The sequence below is a fragment of the Patella vulgata genome, chromosome 5, assembly GCF_932274485.2.
Source record: "Patella vulgata chromosome 5, xgPatVulg1.2, whole genome shotgun sequence".
Lineage (NCBI taxonomy): Eukaryota > Metazoa > Mollusca > Gastropoda > Patellidae > Patella > Patella vulgata.
In genome coordinates this window covers 73,545,734-73,568,629 of record NC_065883.2, presented here as the reverse complement: position 1 = coordinate 73,568,629, position 22,896 = coordinate 73,545,734, and the positions used below count along the sequence as shown (strand labels likewise).

Below are 22,896 nucleotides of genomic sequence, written 5' to 3'. Positions count from 1 at the left end.
TTAACCACCGCACACGAAAAGCAATCTGATTAGAATACAGATCTATATTTCGTATCGTTTTTTTTATACTTTCGATGGCCTCCACTACAAGTTTAGCGAGACAAAAAAAATTTGAACTATAAAAAACGAAACGAAATAGGATCTGTGTCTTTTCTTAACCTTTGTCCTTGTCGGTGTACGTGGGGTCTCCATGGACCCCATGCACGTGTTTTATAGTGTTTTGTAATAACTACTTGGTTGCGTTACATGCAAATCGGGCCCAACGCTTGAAAGGAACATGGGGTCCAATCGGACCCCTAACTAATAACTCACAGATTGCACGAAAAATCACGTGGACACGATTCGCAAGTCAAGCATTAATGTCGCATCATCCTATAGGACTGGACAAGTCATTGTACCTAGGCCTGGCAAGAAACTGTGTCTAGTCGTTCGGGTGGTACGTAAAGCTGAGGCCCCGTGTACACGTTGGCATGCACGTAAAAGAACCCTTGGCAGTTTAGATTCGAAGAAGAGTAGGTGGTTTGTGTCGAGTATACGTTAAACCCCTTTTTTTTCTCTCTCTCCCTAGGGACTTTAAAGAATGTGGCGCCCCCATATATAATTTTCAAAAAAATTAGGGGATATTCAGAAACAATACAAAACTGCGGAAATGCACTGATGTTTTTATTAGAGCTAACCAGTGTATACTAATAACAGGCCAATTGCCTACACATGAACATAAACAGTTCACATGGGCGGCTTATCTGACGGCCCCATTTCACTCGCAAAGAGATATACCCTCAAAAGTGAAAATGGACGTTTTTGATTTTTGTCTTAATAATGAGTAATTGCTCCACCAATCCCCAGACCTTCAGCAATTCGTCGCGGCATGCTCCTAATCAACGGTCCAATCACGATTTGGGGCAATCTGACCCATTCCTCTTGCAGTGCCACGGCCAATTCTTGCAGTGTTGTCGGTTGGAGTTGACGTCGACTAACACGTCTCCCGATCAAATTAAACGTAACACATTAAAGCAAAGATACGCTAAACAGTAAATATTATTCAAGAACCGATAGGAAAGCAAACATGGATAGGATAAACCAGCAAGCGTCAGTTTTCATCAACCCTTCCTTGAAGCGTCAAATTTGACAATGAACCCCTCCCACGTGTATGACGCTATTGCGTGTCGCACATGCAACTCAGTGGTTCTGTTGGGGCGATAAGTTCTTCATCTGTGAACTTACTCTCAAAGCATGTCAAGTGTCCATGACTATTTATCATATCACAACCTGCATAGGTATTTGCATTTCAATATCCCCTATTTTTTTTTGAAGAGTATATATATATAAACCATTAAACCACAAAACCACAAATTTGCATTTTACAAAACGTAGTTTATATACGTCATTATTAAATGAGGCAAACAAAGTAAAAGTAAGAAAAGACAAAAACAATGAAAAACTAATGAAATGTTCTTAATTAATTTTTAAATTAAATATTTTAAATTTGACATGTAACAGAGTAGACATTCTATGGTGCCCCTGTCCCATGATAGGCCTACCCTTATTTTATTTAATGTTAATCCAACCCTGCTCGCTTAGTTAGTGCTAAATGATAAGGGCAGGTGTCATAGGTCACGAGATGTAAACAGGGCTAGCACTAATCCCAACCCTAAACCTAACCCTGGACCTAGCCCCAATGTTTACCCTAACCATAACCTACAATCTCACCAACAGCCACGTGCCCTAACCTTGTTTACATCTCATCGACCTTGACAAAAACTGAGTTGACCTTAACAAATAGATTAAGCCTTGCTCGCCTAACATCACTACCACACCCACCCTAATCCAGTGTCTCTTTCATCTTAGATTTCCGGCGTGGTTCCACCTTATCAGTGATGCAGGACGGGGGGGCCTGACAAGGACAGCTGTCTAGTTGTTCGGATGTGACGAAAAACCGAGGTCCCTTGTACACATTGGCGTGCACGTAAAAGATCCCTTGACAGTTGGAATTCGATATAAGAGTAGGCCGTAGTGCCGCTGTCTGGGCAAAATTTCCCTCATAGTACACTGTATAGCGTATGCACGTTTTCATTAGCCCAGTTCGGAGCAGAACAGTTTGACGTTAAACCCAATTTCATTTCTCTTTCATTTTCCCCTCTATGCAACCCCCGCTCCCTTATTAATCCGATTCTGTTTTATATGGCGACTGACTTTGTTCCCACACAAATGTCTAAATAGTTTCAAGAAGACAAAAAGAATATTCCTGATTATTTCAGAAGGTATTGTTAAAACGATTAATGTCACGTGACTGACTGTCTGTTTTTTTTGTTTTGTATTCTATTTCTTTGAATGGGAGAAATGACTTTAACAGATTCAGCACGCGTAATAAAGGGAATAATTCCTTTTACAGACTGCTTTGTGTTCTTGTAAATGTTTAATATTGAATATTCAGAACCTATTTCGCCATAACGGAACATCAAAAGATAAGAATATCCCTTTGTTTATTAATCCGCACTTTTCTCAAAACGTTCAATGAACGTCTTTATGGAAATGAAATGAAATGGGGTTTAACGTCCTACTGTCCTGCTCCTAACCTGGGCTACGCCATACAGTGTGCTATGAGGGAAATTTTGCCCGGGCAGCAACGTTATGGCCTACTCTTATATCGAATTCCAACTGCCAAGGGATCTTTTACGTGCACGCCAGTGTGTACAAGGGACCTCGGTTTTTCGTCCCATCCGAACGACTAGGCAGCTGTCCTTGTCAGGCCCACCGTCCTACATCACTGACAAAGGAAAACCATGCCAGAAAATCCCAATGAACTTTATCGGCCAACACCGGGATCGAACACGAGACCCCCAGGCTAGCGAGCCAGCGTCTTACCCACTTAGCCACCGTGGCTCCTGATGTAAAGGAGTTGAACCTATCTGATTCAGGTCATAATAAAGTATTGAAATGAGTTCATGCGGGATATGCTCTATGGGATTAAACTCTTACTTGAAAAGATTAAAGATACATTATGGGAGATTCGATAACGAGTTGGCAGTTCTCACTATAATAGTTAAAAACTTGATAACTTAAAGGCAATTTGCTGAAAATTTCTTTCAAATTGATCCACTATGAACCGAAAACTAAGCGAATGAAATTTCTGCCTAGCCTCGGTCATGATTACTAAAGTCAGTAAGACAAACAGCATAGTCTCGATTATCTATTTAATCGTTTAATCGAGAAGGAATGTTATGCAGTAAATCGGCTCACAATCCACTTAAGATCGCAGGCTAGCGATGCCATCTAGATTTGATTATGGTCTGGATAAGTTAATTAATGTCTATTTAATAATTTAGATAACATTTCAGGCCTAAAGAAAAACCTGCAATAGACAGATTTAGCTCTTGCATAATGTATGTTTAATTGAAAATGAAATAAAAACGGGGTTTACCGTTCTACTTTGCTGCACCAACCGGGATAATAAAGACAGGTATACGCCATGCAGTTTGTCATGGGGGAAATTTTGCCGGGACAGTGGCGTCTCCGTCGAATTCCAACTGTCAAGGGTTCTTTTACGCACAGGAGACCTTTGTATAACTAATTATATCCCACATTATGTCCTATATAAGTAATTGTATTCGATAGAATTGTGTCCCATATAAGTAATTGTATCCCACAGACTGTGTCCTGTATATAAGTAATTGTATCCCACAGACTGTGTCCTGTATATAAGTAATTGTATCCCACAGACTGTGTCCTGTATATAAGTAATTGTATTCCATAGAAGTGTGTCCTGTATATAAGTAATTGTATCCCACAGACTGTGTCCTGTATATAAGTAATTGTATTCCATAGAAGTGTGTCCTGTATATAAGTAATTGTATTCCATAGAAGTGTGTCCTGTATATAAGTAATTGTATTCCACAGAAGTGTGTCCTGTATATAAGTAATTGTATTCCATAGAAGTGTGTCCTGTATATAAGTAATTATATTCCATAGAAGTGTGTCCTGTATAAGTAATTGTTTTCCACAGAATTGTGTCCCACACTGATCAGCAGTGACAAATTAAATTCTAAAACATTTTTGTTATGTATAAGAAAAATTAATAAAGACGTTTGACGTATTTGTAGGTAAAATTTTTTTCTATTTTAGTGCAATGAGTAAAAGGCACCATTCTGCCCGAACAAGTAATGTCCTATGTAAACAATGCACACGGCATTGAGCCAATGATTGACGCCGCATGATGTGACGTCACGTGTTGAAGGCAGTCATCTTTTACAGAGATATTAGAAGACTTTCGTAATCCTCTGTGAAATAGATTGATTGTGACCTATGCAAGTAATTATATTCCATAAAATTGTGTCATGTATGTAAGTAATTATATTTCATAAAATTGTCTCCCGTATGTAAGTAAATGTATTCCATATAATTGTGTATAGGTTTCTGTACTTATCCTGTGTATAAGAAATTGTATTCCATAGAGCTGTTGTCCAGGCAAGATATCCCCTTTTTTTTATTAGCCCAGTTGTTGCACAACATTGGGATGTTAAGCCCCATTCATCTTCGTTTCATTTCAACAGAGCTGGGTCATGTGTATTGTTACACCTTTCTGATATTAAACAAGTATATAAAAATTATGCGGCCTTAAACTGTGTTCAACGAACCTGAACTACCACTCCTCTTCAATTCTATAATATACACAGCTACGGTGCATAAGCCCATTAAAAGAATAAGATAAGATAAGATAAGATAAGATGAGATTTTATTGTACCGAAACATCCATTGAGAACAGCATACAATATAAACATAATGTACATGTCATAAATAATAATAAGTGATATTTTGGGGGGAAAAAAACCCCCAAAAAACCCAGGTGCATTTTATGTCGGTAATTAGATTTTCTCTAGCTACGAGAACGTAACTAAACACGCTGAGATATACTGATGTGCTTGTTTTTAGCTACGATTGGATGCCTTTAGTTCCAAGTGGCAAACTCAGTTTCTTTATTGTATGTACCATCTTAAAAATTAATTAATTTTATACTATTAGTACTTATTACACATACGCAGACCAATCTACTGAAACAACATTCATTTATCAGCAAATATTGACAATAAAGTAAATCAAGCATTGTTTTTTTTTTTCAAAATTGATTCGGACCTTCATAATTACGCCGTATTACTACTGCGCAACTCTGATCAGATGGGTACTTTGATTGGCTATTGCACACGAGGCCCCGCCTTTATGTGTTACAGACGCAGACGTAAATTTAAAATGTTGGTAAAAGCAATCTACTGTCGCTTTGATTTAAAAAAAAAAGGGGATTTGAACCCGTTTCAGGTAGGATTATATGCTTAATTGTAGTTGGGTGTGGCAGAAATATTATAAATAACAATAACCAATCGTTGTTTTGATTAAAAATATTGTCAATTTTGTTTACAAATGCCGGGTGCGAATCGCTCCCGCATGTGCTACATTGAAGGTAATAGCATCATCTCTTATCTCGAAACACAGAGGGTTGAAAGATAAGGTTTGTTATCTAGATTTTCTCCGGTTTATATCCGGAATAAAATGAACTTTATTCCTTTATGGTACGATCGATAAAACTGGACCTACCATTCCTCTTATTTCTATATGCTAAAAGTTTCTATAGAAGTGGTAGGTATATAAATCAAGGTTTATGACTACATCCGGCTTTAAATTACCTTTATTCGTTGATCTTTTCTAGAGGATGGGCAGGGGGGGGGGGGGATAATGATTTATGAGTAGGGTTTTACCAATAGGCCTATGTGTTTCGTGGGCGATAAACCCACTTCTCTCTTTCGATTCCCTGGTTGTACGTGGCAAGGAGTAGGATCGCATGTCCAACCTCTTGGGTTTTCTCCGGGTGCTCCGGTTTCCTGCCACTGCTAAAGAATCCTACTCGCAAGCGAATTATTGAAATAAAATTAAACCATATGTTAGTCCTGAAATGACCTAGTTTGTGTCGAGTGAACGTTACCCCCCCCCCCCTCACTCTCTCTTTCTCGTAGATGTGGGCCTGTTTCACGAAATTTTATAATTAACTAAGATAAAAATCCAAATTTTAACTAAAATTTGGATTTTTATCTTAGTTAGAAATTTCGTGAAACAGGCCCCTGGGCCTGACACTCCTCTGAATAGCTTTAGGCAACGTATTATAGACCTACTAAAAGCTTCTAATGAAAATGGTAGTAGTATATTATAATTATAATTTCCCAAGGTTATGAATTAAACAATCTTATCGTGACATTCTCGCCATATTAAACTGTATAACAATAGTCTAGTGACGTATAAACAATCCGCTGGAAACCTTTCATTTCTCTTCATTTCTGTCCATTTGATTAATAGCCACATTCCATCAGAATTAACTGATGGGAAAAAAACCAATAAATACAAGCCTACACATCGAGGCGCTGACTTTTATTATTTAATGTATGTAGAAGTTTTATCAAACTGACATCTTACCACACACGTACCATGACAACACGACCACCGACAAGCGAGTATATATTAATCAATTTCCGAATATCGTAATCTGATCGCATTATCGTATCCATCACATTGCATTTTCCGGATGTGTACACGCGTCTCTTTAATTTAAATCATAATGACCCGGAAGTTCCTATTCACATGTATTTAGAGTTGAATTTATCTAGTACTTTTAGATAAATTTATCTGACATATATTGAAAGGTGAATTTGTTCGATATTTGGAGGTACGTTTATCTGATATTTAGAGGTGTATTTATCTGATATATAGAGGTGAAATGTCTGATATGTTGTGGTCAAATATCTGATATTTAGAGGTGAATTTATCTGATATTTAGAGGTGAAATATCTGATATTTTGAGGTGTATTTATCTTATATTTAGAAGTAAATATATCTGATATTTAGAGGCGTATTTATCTGATATATAGAGGTGAATATATCTGATATTTAGAGGTAAATATATCTGATATCTGGAGGTGTATTTATCTGATATTTAAAGGTGAATATATCTGATATTTAGAGGTGTATTTATCTAATATTTAGAGGTGTATTTATCTGATATTTAGAAGTAAATATATCTGATATTTAGAGGCGTATTTATCTGATATATAGAGGTGAATATATCTGATATCTAGAGGTGTATTTAACTGATATATAGAGGTGAATATATCTGATATCTAGAGGTGTATTTATCTGATATCTAGAGGTGAATATATCTGATATCTAGAGGTGTATCTGATATTTAGAGGCGTATTTATCTGATATATAGAGGTGAATATATCGGATATCTAGAGGTAAATATATCTGATATCTGGAGGTGTATTTATCTGATATTTAGAGGTGTATTTATCTGATATTTAGAAGTACATATATCTGATATTTAGAGGCGTATTTATCTGATATATAGAGGTGAATATATCTGACATCTAGAGGTGTATTTAACTGATATATAGAGGTGAATATATCTGATATCTAGAGGTGTATTTATCTGATATCTAGAGGTGAATATATCTGATATCTAGAGGTGTATCTATCTGATATATAGAGGTGAATATATCTGATATCTAGAGGTGTATTTATCTGATATTAAGAGGTGAATTTATCTGATATTTAGAGGTGAAATATCTGATATTGAGAGGTGAATTTATCTGATATTTAGAGGTGAAATATCTGATATTTAGAGGTGAAACATCTGATATTTAGAAGTGAATGTATCTAATAGTTAGAGGTGAATTTATCTGATTATCTGATACTGGATATCTGCCAATACTATACAATGAATGAAGACTGTGGGGAAACCACACAGGAAAATCTTGCGGTATAATCTCGACCAACACAGGTACCTCCTGGTTAGTGAGTCCCTGCATCTTACTTACTGAGTCACCGTGGCTCCTAGAGAATTTGATATACATAGGTATTTGGGACAATTTGATTGGCCGGGGTGGGTGTGTGTGTGTGTGTGGGGGGGGGGGGGGGGCATAGAATAGCACAAATAGTGCCAGATACCAATTAAGTGGAATGTACCATTTTTTTGCAGGATATAAATATTGACATTATTGAGATCCTTGATACTATCAAAAAGTTCTTTTAACCTATTTGCCACGAATATCAGTATTTAGGGGAGTACTTTTCACCTCTCCACCCCAACACACACATAGCCTGTACGCCCTTATTAGTATTTAAACATGAGTAATAGGGCCTATACATCATTTTATTATACACAATAACAAAAAAAAAACTAACAATAACAAATACACCAATATTCAGTCATCTCCTCGCATAAAATCCACCAACATTGAAATAATTGAATACATACAAAGTTTCTAGAAACATAATTTTTTTGTATAGTCAATTTGTACACTGTCTTGCGCATCATTAAAGATTCATTATGTAAGAGCTAACCCTACCTATTACAGGTTTTTATTTTGGCTTCAAAAGTTACATAAATTATTATTTAGACATTTATTCACATGACAAGCCCATAATCAACTCTACACCCCATCAAATGGCGCAGATTAAAATACAGAGTCTCCATTAAGATGAGTCTTCTTTAACAAGTAACGTTGCTATGTCAACAACGTTTCATGTCAGAACTTCAAACTGTGATAACATAGTTCAGAATAAAGTAATTTGGAAGAAATTTTTTATATATTAATTCGAATTATCTATTTTTGAACTACGGTATTATAGCAAGAACCTTCAGTTCTTTATCTAAATCTTACATAATGCATCTATAACAATTAATTCCATAATCTTTGAATTCAAATATTTCAAAATTTTTACCCAATTGCATTTCTTTCAAATTCATAACAATGATGTTTGCCTTTATCTTAAATTCATAAATTTATATCAAATTTGAGCATAAGAAATAGCAATATATTCTACAATTGTTTATACAAATTTTTTTTTGATTTTTAAATGAATGTGATCATGGAATTTATTATTATTTGTTACCACATAATAAAATCCTTGATCAGATTGCTTTTATTATCGTTTTAAACATGCTATAAAAATTACTGGTCATATAAACATAGAAATTGAAGTTATTTTAATGAATTCAAAGTTATTTTAATGAATTCAATTCAAAGTTATTTTAATGAATTCAATTCAAAGTTATTTTAATGATTTCAAAGTTACGTTAATGAATTAAAAAATTCAAAGTTATATTAATGAATTCAAAGTTATATTAATGAATTCAAAGTCATTTTCTCTTTTATTATCATATACTATATTACAATGAACTCAAAGATATTTTCTGTTTTATCAAACATTAATGTCCCATAAAACTAACTTATAATGTAAACTCATAAATTGAAATTATTATGACAAATTCAAAGTAATTTTCTGGTTTCTAGAAGTGAAAGACCTCCACTGCAGTCAATGCACTCTCCTTACTGCTGTCATTAAGATTCTTGTTGGTATCAAATATCTAAGTCAAGTGGTTGCTTTCAGTAATTATTAATGGTGGTTAACAATCAACACTTGATCAAAATGAAATGAAATGAAATGAACTTTCTCGGCCAACCCAGGGATCGAATACAAGACCTCCAGCGCATAGTGGTCTTAAGCAGTGGGAGGATTTAAGTCCACTTGAGAGAAACTAGGTCATTTTTGGACTAACATATGATTCAATTTTATTTCAATAATTCACTTGCACATTGGGGTCTTTAGCCGTGGGAGGAAACTGGTTTGACAGGCGACCCTACTCCTTGTCACATACGACCGGGGAATCGAAACCACACAAGTTGACTCAATGACAGACCTTATGATACAACTAACCATTTGGCCATCCACCCCTTCACCCCCCCCCCCCCCGACCCATCCACCCAGATTCTTTGAAAATGAATAATGGATACCGGTGTCACAATATTTGAATTTGAACCCAGATGATAAATGTACCTGGTAATGGGACTGAATATCTACACTCCACATACTACATGTTCAGCACACGATATTCCAGAGTTCCTTGATTCAACCAATCTTCTGTGCTCCAGAATCAAATTTCAACCCATGAAGCATGAGACGGACTCAAATAATTAACATTTTATTTGGGTCCTCAGATGTATGTTAAAAGATTTTTTGGGTTGTACCTCTAGCGATGACTGTACAATCCTGCACAGAAGATAGAGAATGTTACCATGTAACAAGTGTAACCATATTTATCTCTGAGATTAAATACAGTATAAAGGAGCTGAACCCTTGGAAATCTGGGATTGCTCCTTTAATAAAAAAAAACCAAAACAGACAAAATTATTTTTTCATGATGACACCATTTACTTATCCTGCTAAACTTATGCTAGGTCCCACTATCACAATTCAGGCTACGATTGAAATTGTGGTGATCCTATCAGGTCTTATCATATATTGAAGTCAGTCGTAGCAGTCGTGTTGATCACGATCGTATTGAAACGTATCCGAACGTATCTACACGTACCAGATCGTGGACTCAATGGGGACAATCCTATTGTAACAAATCGCACGACAGTGGGAACCTTGCATTAACAAAAACTTCAAAATGTCTGCAGGGTCTAAATCTGATGTTATATGCTATTATTAGACACCGGTATCCATTCATCATTTTATTTGAGACGATTAAAAGCTGAAATTTAAAGACTCTATACATGATTTTAGCACAATAGAATCCTTTGCAAACTTCAATATTGGGAAAGATGAATTTCTAATATTACTATCAGTTCATAAATGATTCAATTCCATTCAGAGAGACAGAGAGATGGGGTTTAACTCCACTCAACACAAACTAGGTCATTTCGGGACTAACATATGGTTTAATTTTATTCCAATAATTCGCTTGCGGGTAGGGGTCTTTAGCAGTGGGAGGAAAGAGGAGGACCCGGAGAAAACCCATGAGGGTTGGACAGGCAACCCTATTCCTTGTCACATTATTCCATTCAGTATTTACAAAGATATAAAGAATAGAAAATTGCATCGGTCTATGCTGATCCCCATCTGTATCTTCTGTGAACCAAATTGATGGACCTTTTTTAAATCTTATTGAAACCAAGCTGGAAGATTATCTAGCATTAGTATTTTGATTTTGGTTTCTAATTAAATGTTAAGCAATCAAATTGAGTACATATTTACCGTGGATTGATATTTTAGCGAAAAATGCAAATCATGCATCGTTGCTTTAAAACAAGACTCTAAAATCGATGTAAAAAAACAAAATGGCAAGAATTATAGTCAACTTGACATTTCAAATATTAAATGAGTTATTCCTTTAAACATACATTATGCAAGAGCTAAATCTGCCAATTGCAGGTCTTTCTTTAGGTCTGAAATTTTATCTAAATTTTTAATTAAACGTTAATTAACTTATCCAGACCATAATCAACTCTCGATTATCGTACAGACTTTAATAATAATGATCAAGGCCGAAATTTCAATCGCTTACTTCTCGGTTCATAGTAGATAAATGTGACTGAAATTTTCAGCAAATTGCCTTTACATTAGTTTTTAACTATTATAATGAGAACTACCAGCTCTTTATCTAATCTCCCATAATGTATCTTTAATTAAATGTTAATCAATCAATACGAGTACATATTAACCGTGAATTGATATTTTAGCGAAAAATATAAATCATGCATTGTTGCTTTTAAATAAGACTCTAAAATCAATGTATAAACAAAATAGATAGAATTCAAATATTAAATGTGTTATTCCTTTAAACTTCAAAGAAACAAGAATACAAATGTATGTTTATTTCCGAATGTTTTTAAATCGGCTGCCATTTTTTGACGTAAATGATTGACAAAATATTCTAAATGGAAAGAAGTATGCAAATGTATACTTAAAGATGGCTAGATCTATTTCTCAAGGCCTCTTCCAGATTTCGACAAGGTTGCCGAGATGTAAATAAGGTTAGGGTACGTGATTGTTGACGAGATTGTGGGTTAGGGTTTGGGTAAGGGTTAGGTCCAGGGTTGGGATTAGCGCTAGCCCTGTTTACATCTCATGACCTTTGACCGAATCTGGAGGGAGCCTTACGAATTAGGTCTAACCCTTATAGATGCATTACGTAAATAAGGTAAGTGCAAGAGCTAAATCTGCTTCTAGTAGGTCTTCATTTTGGCCTCAAATGTTATATAAACTATTAATTAGAAATTTATTCACATGACAAGCCAAAGATTACGCTATTTTAATCAAAACTTTTAACACCGATAACTTCGCTCAGAATAAACTTGACTGAGGCTTAGTCACATTCCAATACTCATAACTTAGCTCAAAATAAAGTATAATACAACACAGTTCTATGGCTAACAATCACTACATGTATATTATATATACACGACGTTTGGACATGAATTCACTGGTCGTTATCAAGCATACAAATTACAAAATGAATTCTTGTCGAAACGTTGTGTGTATATAATATAGTGATTGTTATCCATAGAACTGTGTTGTGTTATATTATGTTCTATCGCTAAATGCTATTCAAAGATTACATTAGGATAAAGTCATCTATTTTTGAACTATTATCGCAGGAAAGACCAACCAGCTCTTTAACTAAATCTGACATAATGCATCTATAACCAGGAACCGTTTACTAGAATTTAGACGGGGGGAAAATACAAAAATTTATGGTAATATCATGGTAAGATTACAGCAAGAAAGGCCAGAACTTTATCAAAATCTTACATAATGCATCTATAACTATCGACCGTTTACTAGAATCTAGAAAGGGAAAATACAGAAATTTATCGTATATCATGGTAAGATTACAGCAAGAAAGGCCAGCGCTTTATCAAAATCTTATATAATGCATTTTACTATGGACCTTTTACTAGAATCTAGACAGGGAAAATACAAACACTTATGGTAATATGTTGAAAAGATTTCTATAAAGATATCATATATATATAACAAATAGATATAACAACCACTAATCTCATATATAACCATACATTCATCCATACTTTGTTATTAATGTTTCTAATTCAACTTGGGCTTCTTTATCCTGTGGAAAAAAAACAAAAAAAAAATAATTCAGGAATAAAATGGGGTTTAATGTTCTTATTTTTTTCTCTGTTCACCAAACAATGTGCCACGAGGGAAATTTAGCCCTGACAGCAGCGCTACGGCCTACGTTCAGCTCTGACTGGGTTTATATCGCATTCAAACTGCCAAGAGTTCTTTTACGTGCAAGCAGCTAATGTGTATACAGGACCTTGGTTTTTTTTGTTCCATCTGAATGACTATTTGTTGTCCCTTGCAAGGCCCTGTGTCCTGTACCACTGACAAATGAAATGGGGTTTAACGTCCTACTGTTCTGCTCCTATACTGGACTAATGAAGACGGGCAAATGCCATACAGTGTGCTATGAGGAAATTTTGCCCGAGCAGCGGCACTATCGCCTACTCTTATATCGAATTCCAACTGCCAAGGGATCTTTTACGTGCATTCTAATGTATACACGGGACCTCGGTTTTTCGTCTCATCCGAAGGACTAACCACTGACAAAGGGGAACCATACCGGAAAATCCAAATAAAACTTTTTTGGCTTAACACCGGGATGGATAACTTTAAAAAAAAAAAACCAATAAAATATAGGCCTACTTACGTTAGCATCTTTTATAGGGACTTTAAAGGCATTATTTAACCATTCTTTGGCCTTATCATATTTTCGTAATTCTATATAACACTGTGAAATATAAAAACAAATATAACAGTGTAAAATATAAAACAAAACAAATATAACAGTGTGGAATATAAAAACAAATAAAACACTGTGAAATATAAAAACAATACAATATATAATGTTACGTATAAAATATCAGTCCTTCACGTTTAACTTAAGTTTAAAGTGTGCATTCACTTCTGTTCGACGCACCTTGACTTTCACGCAAATTAGCTAAATCACTCTCCAAAGTATTGAGATTAATAACTACTTTCAGTTTTTGTTTATTTTAAAACTGCATACGTTCGAGCTATCAGTTTCCATGATGATAATTCTGACGCTTCCATATTCACCAAATATATCACCCATGTTTTCATTCTGAAATCTAATGCTAGTGTAGGCAGTATCTTCCATAAGGACATATAAAGAAAATGTTAATCAAGACTAAAGCATAAATACAATTCAAGAAAATGTAGACTTACTCATGCAATATAATTATGAATATTTTTATATGGGAGCTTTTTTCTCATTTTTGAAATAAGCAGAAGTTTTTTTATGTTTCCAGCACAATTTCATAAATGTGAAGGACTGAAATACATTATAATTAACTATACACAGACAATTACATAACTTTAAGATATTTCATCATGCGGCTTAAATTCTAGCATTCAAGCGGCAGTTAGATATCTCCAATGTAGGTTGGGGCTGTCTGAACAATTCCACCAAGTTCCGACAAAATTCCATTGAGAACTTTTCATATACTGCATTTACCGTAAAAGTCAAAATATGATACAGAAACATAACTCAGAAAAACTTGTTTGAAATTTACGAATGGAAAAATTAAAAATTTTGTGAGTTCTTGCATATACCCTAATTATTTCGTTTTGTTTTTTTTTAGTTCAAAATTTCGTTTTACTTGTCTTTACTACACTAGGATCTGGAACGGTTGTTATATTACCAGCTTTCTGGTTGAAGTGAGGGATGAGCCAATGAAACGGTCTGTTACGACGAGTTCTTGACGTGCAAGAACTGTGGGTAAACCACTAGAAACGTCACCGCTGATTGATCAATCAATGGTTGACGTCATAGGGTCAAAAGCAGCTCTTACGACCCCTGACACGATCTTCCACTACAACCAGTCAGATCTTCATGTAGCGTAGGCCATTGAAAGTATAAAAAAAAGTAACGAAATATATATCTGTATTTTAATCAGATTACCCTTATGTATTTTTCCACCAAGATTCACATAATTTTATCAAGAATTTTGTTCTGTATCACTTTCCGAAGAATTGATAAGTTTGTATGTAAACAGGGAGATAACTCCACTATTTGTGATCAAAACAATTTTAATTCAAAAGAATTATTTCCTTACAAAAAACATTTACTCGAATTTGAAAAATAAATCTGTTAAGAATATAGAGAAGTTACTTAAAATTTAGGAATGGAAAAATCCTAACGTGAAGTAGCCGTGTTTGCGGAAAATAAACCAAGGGGAATTAAGCCTGATTGTCATTTGTCAACAGACTAATTCTGGTAAACATGTACATAAAGGTTTACCCATGTCCGAACATTTAACTTACTTTAGCAATAAATAACATATTCTCCTTCCACTTTACTGGTTTTAATTTATCAGCCTGAAAAAAAAAATAATTAAAAAATACAATTACCAGTAATATTATACATAGTAGGTTTGTCTACTTTCAGAGGATTCGATTCTCAAGTTGCCTGAGAAAGTCTCGAGGATTTTTCAGCCTTGAGTTTCCATTGAACGAGATGCAGGATTTAGGACCTAAAAAGGAAACCACAGTTCCGTACACCCTTGGCAGCCCCATGAAGGATCTCCTGAAAATTGGGAATCATGACATAAGAGTAGGTCCTAGCAACGCTGTTCGAACAAACTATTTTGGAATCCTTACCAACTATTTTTCACCCTGATTTTTTTCTGGCCACATGTGACACAAGGAGATTTATGCGATTAAAAAATATACCCAAAATATGTTTAAACTGATCAGCCATTACGAGATTCGAACAAGCGCAGACCACGTTTTTTTAATCACAAAATTAACTTAAATTACTATAAAATGATTCCTTTTTGCAAAAAATAAAAAATCACAGTGAAATATAGAAGGTAAAGCTTCCAAAAATAGCCTTAGAACAGAGGTGGGGAGAGCGGTATTTTCATATTGCAGCTATATAGGGACTTACAGGAACAGTTAGGGGACATCGTCCGATCAGAGACAGTTCCTAAAGGAACTAAATTACCTGTAGGAATTCTTCTAATGCTTCTTCTATCGTGGCAGTTGGCGGAGAGGCAAAAAGTGTAGAAGCTACTTTTCTTTCTAACCATGACAACATATACACCTAAAAAATTCATAGAACATTTATTATTAAAGAACTTATTATCTAGAAAAACACTCAAAGGGGAGGCAGGGCTATATGCATAGCTATTATTTATATTTGGCTAAAATTTAATCTTTGATATACAGTTGAATTCAAAATACATTCCTTGTTTACCCATTCATAATGTCATTAATTGTAAACCAACGTTATTTTGGCAGTCAACTAATTTAAACAGGCAATATGAAAGAGCTAAATCTGCGTATTACAGATCTTTCTTTAGGCCTTAAATGTTATATATATTATTAATTAGACATTTATTAACACGAGAAGACCATAATCAACAGATTTAAATCAGATCTGCAGCTCAGAGTGAAGTAATTTGACTGATATTTTCATAATTATTCTCTTTATATTATCTATCTTTTTAAACTATTATAGCAAAAACTGTCAGCTTTATCAAATCTTTAAGACGTGGGGTTTACTTTGCAGGTTCTCGGATTAAAAAAGCTGAAAATGGCCATAAATATGCTTATTCTTGCTATCTCTTTTCTCTCCATCAAGTTTGAGTGGTGGCTAAGTGGGTAAGACGCTGGCTCGCTAGCCTGGGGAGGTTGGGTGTTTGATTGCTGCATTGGCCGAGAAAGTTCATCCAGATTTTCCAGCATGGTTCCCGATTGTCAGTGTTGCAGGACAGAGGGCCTGACAAGGGCAGCTGTCTAGTCGTTCGGATTGTACGGAAAACTGAGATCCCATGTACACATTGGCGTGTACGTAAAATATCCCTTGACAGTTGGAATTCGATATAAGAGCAGGCCGTAGGGCTGCTGTCCGTGCAAAATTTCGCTCATAGCACACTGTATGACATATGCCCGTCTTCATTAGTCCAGTTCAGAGCAGAACAGTAGGATGTTAAATTTCATTTCATCCTGACGATAAATAAAAGCTTTAACTGATGCTATACTTACACTATAACACCATCGCCCTAACATATAATGATTTGATGGGTCTGATGGGTTGAGTTCTATAGCTCGCTTCGTGTGTTCCTACAAAGAAGAAAAAGATAGGTTGCCAGGCAACGAAACATAAGACCACAGCAACTAAATCATCCTAGCAGTGGTTTCAATTCCCCGCTTGTACATGACAAGGAGTTAGGTCGCCTGTCTAACCCCATGGATTTTCTCATGTCCTCTGGTTTCCTCCCACTGCTAAAGATCCCTATGCACAAGCGAATTATTGAAATAAAATTGAACCATATGTTAGTCCCAAAATGACCTAGTTTGTGTTGAGTGGACATTAAACCCCATTTCTCTCTCGCCCTCTCATAGGCGTACGGGGAAATTTTTGACTGGGGGGGGGCGGTGGTGGTTGGTGCCCAAAAAATGTAGTTAGGTTCTTAGTATATTACATAATAATAATAAATTTGCTGTTAAATTGGACACATTCAAGAACACAATATCTTTTATTGTACAACTTTTACAAAATACAATTATTGTGTGCCCAAATTTTCCCAGCATTTGGTGCCTAAAAGGGGGGGCGGCCGCCCCCCCAGCTCGTACGCCTATGCTCCCTCTCTCTCTTTTATCTAAAGACACAAAATTTTCAACGATACATATTCATGTTTCATGCGTTATCTCTTTGATAATAATATTATTATTATAGTTTCTTACCCGAATTAGGAATCCATTTTTAATTTTATCTTGTGTGCTTTGATATTCATTTAGACTTCCAAGTGTTATAGCATACCTAAAAATAAAAGTACGTTAAGAAAACAAAAATTAAACTTTTGAAAGAAATTTATAGAATAATTACTTTTGACTATCAACAAAAACTGAGCATGGTATTAATATGTTGAGAATTAAAGATACATTCCCAGGTACAAACTGGGTAATTTGATGATATATTTGGACTAAAAAACATATTCAAACTAATTAATTTATCATAATTTTGCTTCAAATCATTCTCAAAACACTGCAATTGTGTCAAGTGACTTACCTCTCTCAGTCTTAGCAACGGAAGCGAAGTCAGAGGAGAATTCATTGCATACACAAGAAGATGTTGTCGTTAATCGCTGACTATTTATTACAAATATTGAAGCCTAATTAAATTCTCGGATTATCCATGGCCTGCGACTTTTTCCGTTTATCAACATGTACATCAAGTGCTCAATCTCCGCATGCAACCTTCGACGTCATACGGGCAAACACTCCTAATTGCGGGCTGTTGATTAGGGAAACACTTACATTTATGTCAGGTATGCACACCATGAGTGTTTTTCATGGAATCCAGTATTTTTCTAGTAAGATTGGATATTTCTACTTTCCATACATACCAAAATTGCCATACTTTTATTGGAAATAATCACCCAATAAATACTTTTCTGGGAACGTACCTTTAAGCACTTGTCTAGTGCACACAAAACTAATCATAGGCACATCAATGGAAAAGATGTAAAATGGGGTTTAATGTCCTACTGTTCTGCTCTGACTAGGCTAATGAAGACGGGCATACGCCACACAGTGTGCTATGAGAGAAATTTGGCCCGGACAGTGGCACTATGACCTACTCATATCGAATTCCAAATGCCAAGGGATTTTTTACATGCACTCCAATGTATACATGGTACCTCGGTTTTTCGACCCATCCAAATGACTAGACAACTGTCCTTGTCAGACCCTTCATTTGCATCAGTTATACATGTACTTATTTGATTCCCTGATGAACTTTCTCAGTCAACACTTGGAGCGAACCTTCGACCTCCTGCCTAGCCACTGTGGCTCCCCCAAACGACAAGAAGGGACTTCATTGGGTTCATTTCACGTGTAAATTTTAAAATAAAATATTAGTAATACTGTACCATTTATGTGCATTACCATCTTGTTGGTTTAAAGACAGAGAGGTAGTAGCGTTTTCTACGGCTTCGTAAAGAAGTTCTTTTTTTCTTTCAGGATTACCCTGTTCGTTAAATATCTGCGCCAAGAGATACGCTGACTTAGATAATCGCCAATAATATTCTTCTGTCCCTGAGATCTAGAAGAGAGAAATGAGATTTAATGTTCCCTTCACAATAATGAGAAATTGAAATGAAATGAAATGGGTTTTAACGTCCTACTGTTCTGCTTCTATACTGGGCTAATGAACCCGGGCATCCGCCATACAGTGTGCTATGAGGGAAATTTTCCCCGGGCAGCATAACTATCGCCTACTCTTATATCGAATTCCAACTGCCAAGGGATCTTTTACGTGCATTTCAATGTATACACAGGACCTCGGTTTTTCGTCTCATCCGAAGGACTAGACAGTGGTCCTTGTCAGGCCTCACAATAATGCTCAGAGAGAAGTAGAAATGGGGTTTAACGTCCACTGCAAAATTTTGCAAACAGGTCGGATTAAAAAGGTATTTTTCCAAGAAATTTTGTCGGCCAACACCGGGATCAAATCTGTGGCTTCCTGGTTAGTGAGTAAGTACCATACTGTGGGAGGCCGAGAAGACTCAATTCATAACAAATAGTAAATAAGTTGTTATCATCATATTTAGTATGAAACAAGGCTGCTGAGGGTCTAGAAGATAATGCTAAAAGCTATTCCTATAATTGGACCGAGGGCCTGGCAAGGGACAATGTATAGTCGTTCGGATGGGATAAAAAATTGCGATTCTGTGTACACATTGACATGCACCTAAAAGATCCCTTAGCAGATGGAATTCGATATAAGAGTGGGCAATAGTAGGCCCCTCTTAACATCCTAATCTGAGAGAAATTTTGCCTGAACAGCTGTGCTGCAGCCTACTCTAATTTCGGATTCCACATTTCAGGAGTTCTTTCAAGTACACAGGTCCTTGGGGAGACAGAAATGGGGTTTAACGTCCATTCGATACAAACTAGGTCATTGCGGGACTAACACATGGTTCAATTTTATTTCAATAATTCGTTTGCGCATCGGAAACCAGAGGACCCTGAGAAAACCCATGAGGCTGGACAGACGAACCTACTCCTTGTCACATACAACCGAGTAATCAAAATCACGCCAGTTGACTCAATGACAGACCTTATGATGCAGCGTGCACGTGCTAACCATTCGGCCATCCACCCCCCCTATAAACTATGGTACCTTTGATTTGTTTGCAATTAAAAGTTCATAGGCCAGCTGTTTATCATCATTACTCCCTTCAAATAAATCTTCTGTTTGTTTGAAGATATCCCGAGCTGCGATGTCCGTTCCTACTGTCGAGTTTTCTGTTAACTGAACATATTCACCTGTTAGTTCCTTCAGGGATTCTAAATCACTCCTGAAAAAAGAAATGTTTTAGAATGTTTCTGAAAAATATTTTGGTCAACAGAATTTGACAATCACAAAAACTTTCATTCTGTATGAAGTATTGTAGAGAGAGAGAGAGAGAGAGAGATGAGGTTTAATGTCCAGGTCAACACAAACTAGGTCATTTTGGGACTAACTCAATTTGGCAATCACAATAATTTTCATTCTGTGTGAAGTATTGTAGAGAGAGAGAGAGAGAGAGAGAGAGAGAGAGAGTGGGTCCAATGTCCACCCGACACAAACTAGTTATTTTGGGACTAACACGATCAAGAATCTGATGTCAAGTAATTTTGGTTACATCTACATCTCAAAATAATTTTTGTCCCCAAAATTTACACAAAAGTATAATTTGTACTTAATTCAATTGTCGATTACATGGTTCAATTTTATTTCCATAATTCGCTTGAGTGGAAAAGTATTTAGCAGTGGTAGGAAACTGGAGGGCCCGGAGAAAACCCACGAGGTTGGACAAGCGACCCTACTCCTTGTCACGTACAAATGAAATGAAATGAAATGGGGTTTAACGTCCTACTGTTCTGCTCCTATACTTGGTTAATGAAGACGGGCATACGCCAAACAGTGTGCTATGAGGGAAATTTTGCCTGGACAGCAGCACTACGGCATATTCATATATCGAATTCCAACTGTCAAGGGATCTTTTATGTGCACGCAAATGTGTACACAGGACCTCGTTTTTTTCGTCCCATCCAAACGACTAGAGAGCTGTTTATGTCAGGCACCCTTTCCTGCATCACTGACAAGGGGGAACCACGCCGGAAAATCTGGATGAACTTTCTTGGCCAATGCAGAGATCGAACACCCGACCTCCAGGCAGTAGTGGGAGGATATTGGATGACCCCAAGAAAACCCACCAGGTTCAATAACTGACTTTATGATCTGACCTGCATGAGCTAAATCATTCTCCACCCAACACACTAGTAGTGCTGTTTACAGTAAGGGGGTATTAGTATTGTTACCCTAACAGTGGTATACCAACAAAGGCAGAATGACAATCTGGAGGATAGATTCAATAATCCCCCCTAAGGTACAGGACTACTAGGGTTGTATGGTACTGGTTCAGACATCCTAGTTTTAAAAACTCTTAAGTGTGAGAAGAAGAAATTATTGATTTTTTTCAGAATTCAGTCAAGAATAATCTCTATTATCAGATAATACATGTAGAACAAATTCAAAGAAGATGATTAAAGCAACTTCTAACAAACAAATATGTATAGTAACCAATTGCATCATTATGGGAGATTGACAGTTCTCGCTATAATAGTTAAAAAATAGATAACGTAAATAGAATATGCTGAAAATTTCAGTCAAATTGCTCTACTCTGAACCGAGATATTAGCTTGGTCTAATAAATAATTTAGATAAAATTTTAGGCCTAAAGAAAGAGCGGCAATAGGCAGATTTAACTCTTGCATAATGTATGTTTAAGCGGAATAGTGTGGTGGATTTCGCAGTGGCCAGTGGCTATAGACAGATTGGCTGATGAGAAGGTAATAATAACATTCAGCAATGCAGTGTGTGGGATAAATAGACCTTATACTGAGATCTTATTTGATGCCACAGCCTGGAGCTCAATGTAATCATAATCCGATTCTATCAGGAATCATGTGGTGTACTTGCTTATGTCAGCTTATTTTAATCTTTGATCATCAGGTGGTGTTTAATCGCCTTTCAATTAGCAAGAGTTGTCTCCCATTAGTGCGATGAAATCGATTGTTTTGCCGGCATTATGGCGTTATTTATCGTGTTTTTCGAGAGAGAAAATGCAAATTTACTTACCCGCCATACGCGTCTTGATATATATCATCATCATCTTCGCCGCTGCTTGCTGTTACAGAGTAAAAACCCTGCAACCTCCGTCTTTTTCGAATGGTGAACTTCTCCTGGAAAGCTCCGACCTCATCACGAAGCTTTGCAACCGAGGCCGCGAGCTCTCTCAAGTCACGGCTTATAGAATTGAGGCGAACCAATAACAGTGTCAAGCCACTGCCTAAAAGAACGCTTGCCCCAATTCCCGAAATAATGGTTGCATTCTGTCGAAAGAATGACATAATCAGTCAAGTTGTTTAGCTTAGTTATAATAATAAATATATTTCAACCATAATTATCAAAATAGTAACCTTTGATGCACAACTGGTACGCCATCTATGGGCCGATAACTCGTTATGGCCAAAAAATGTTTCTCCGAACTTTACGTCAATGGTTAAAATAGTTTACCAAATATTCTTGTAAAAATGAAATATTATCAAAGTCAAACTACGAAAATTCTCCACCTTATAACACATTTTAGTGGTCTTAGAATTTTAAGTAATTGGATGTTGTGTTCGCGGGAAATTTAACAACAAATTCTAGGCCTATGTTGATAAGCCTATATTGACTAATAAGCTTCGAGAATATTGACTATTTTCATCAGAAATGTCCCAAATAAAATTCAAAAATATATATATATATAAAAGAAAACGTTTGCCACAATATTAAAATTGCAAAAATGAGTTTCCTGTCCACAAGAAATTTTTGGTTATTACTTATCATTAGGTGATTTAATAGACCCCTTAAAAAATAAATGGAGTTGCCTCCCATGAAATCCAACAGTCCATAATTTTAAT

The 22,896-nt window shown here is 36.0% G+C and overlaps 1 protein-coding gene across 1 annotated transcript; it reads right to left on the bottom strand.

Annotated features, from left to right (window-relative positions):
- Window positions 1-8,173: 8,173 nt before the first annotated feature.
- Window positions 8,174-22,416, bottom strand: LOC126822387 (regulator of microtubule dynamics protein 2). The gene is made up of 9 exons (XM_050551277.2): window positions 22,070-22,416; window positions 20,066-20,243; window positions 18,813-18,985; window positions 17,626-17,701; window positions 16,924-17,001; window positions 15,881-15,979; window positions 15,199-15,252; window positions 13,562-13,642; window positions 8,174-12,958 (listed from the first exon to the last, which is right to left on the bottom strand). The coding sequence occupies exons 1-9, from the start codon at window positions 22,339-22,341 to the stop codon at window positions 12,908-12,910; spliced, it is 1,062 nt and encodes a 353-aa protein (XP_050407234.1). The 5' UTR covers window positions 22,342-22,416; the 3' UTR covers window positions 8,174-12,907.
- Window positions 22,417-22,896: the final 480 nt, after the last annotated feature.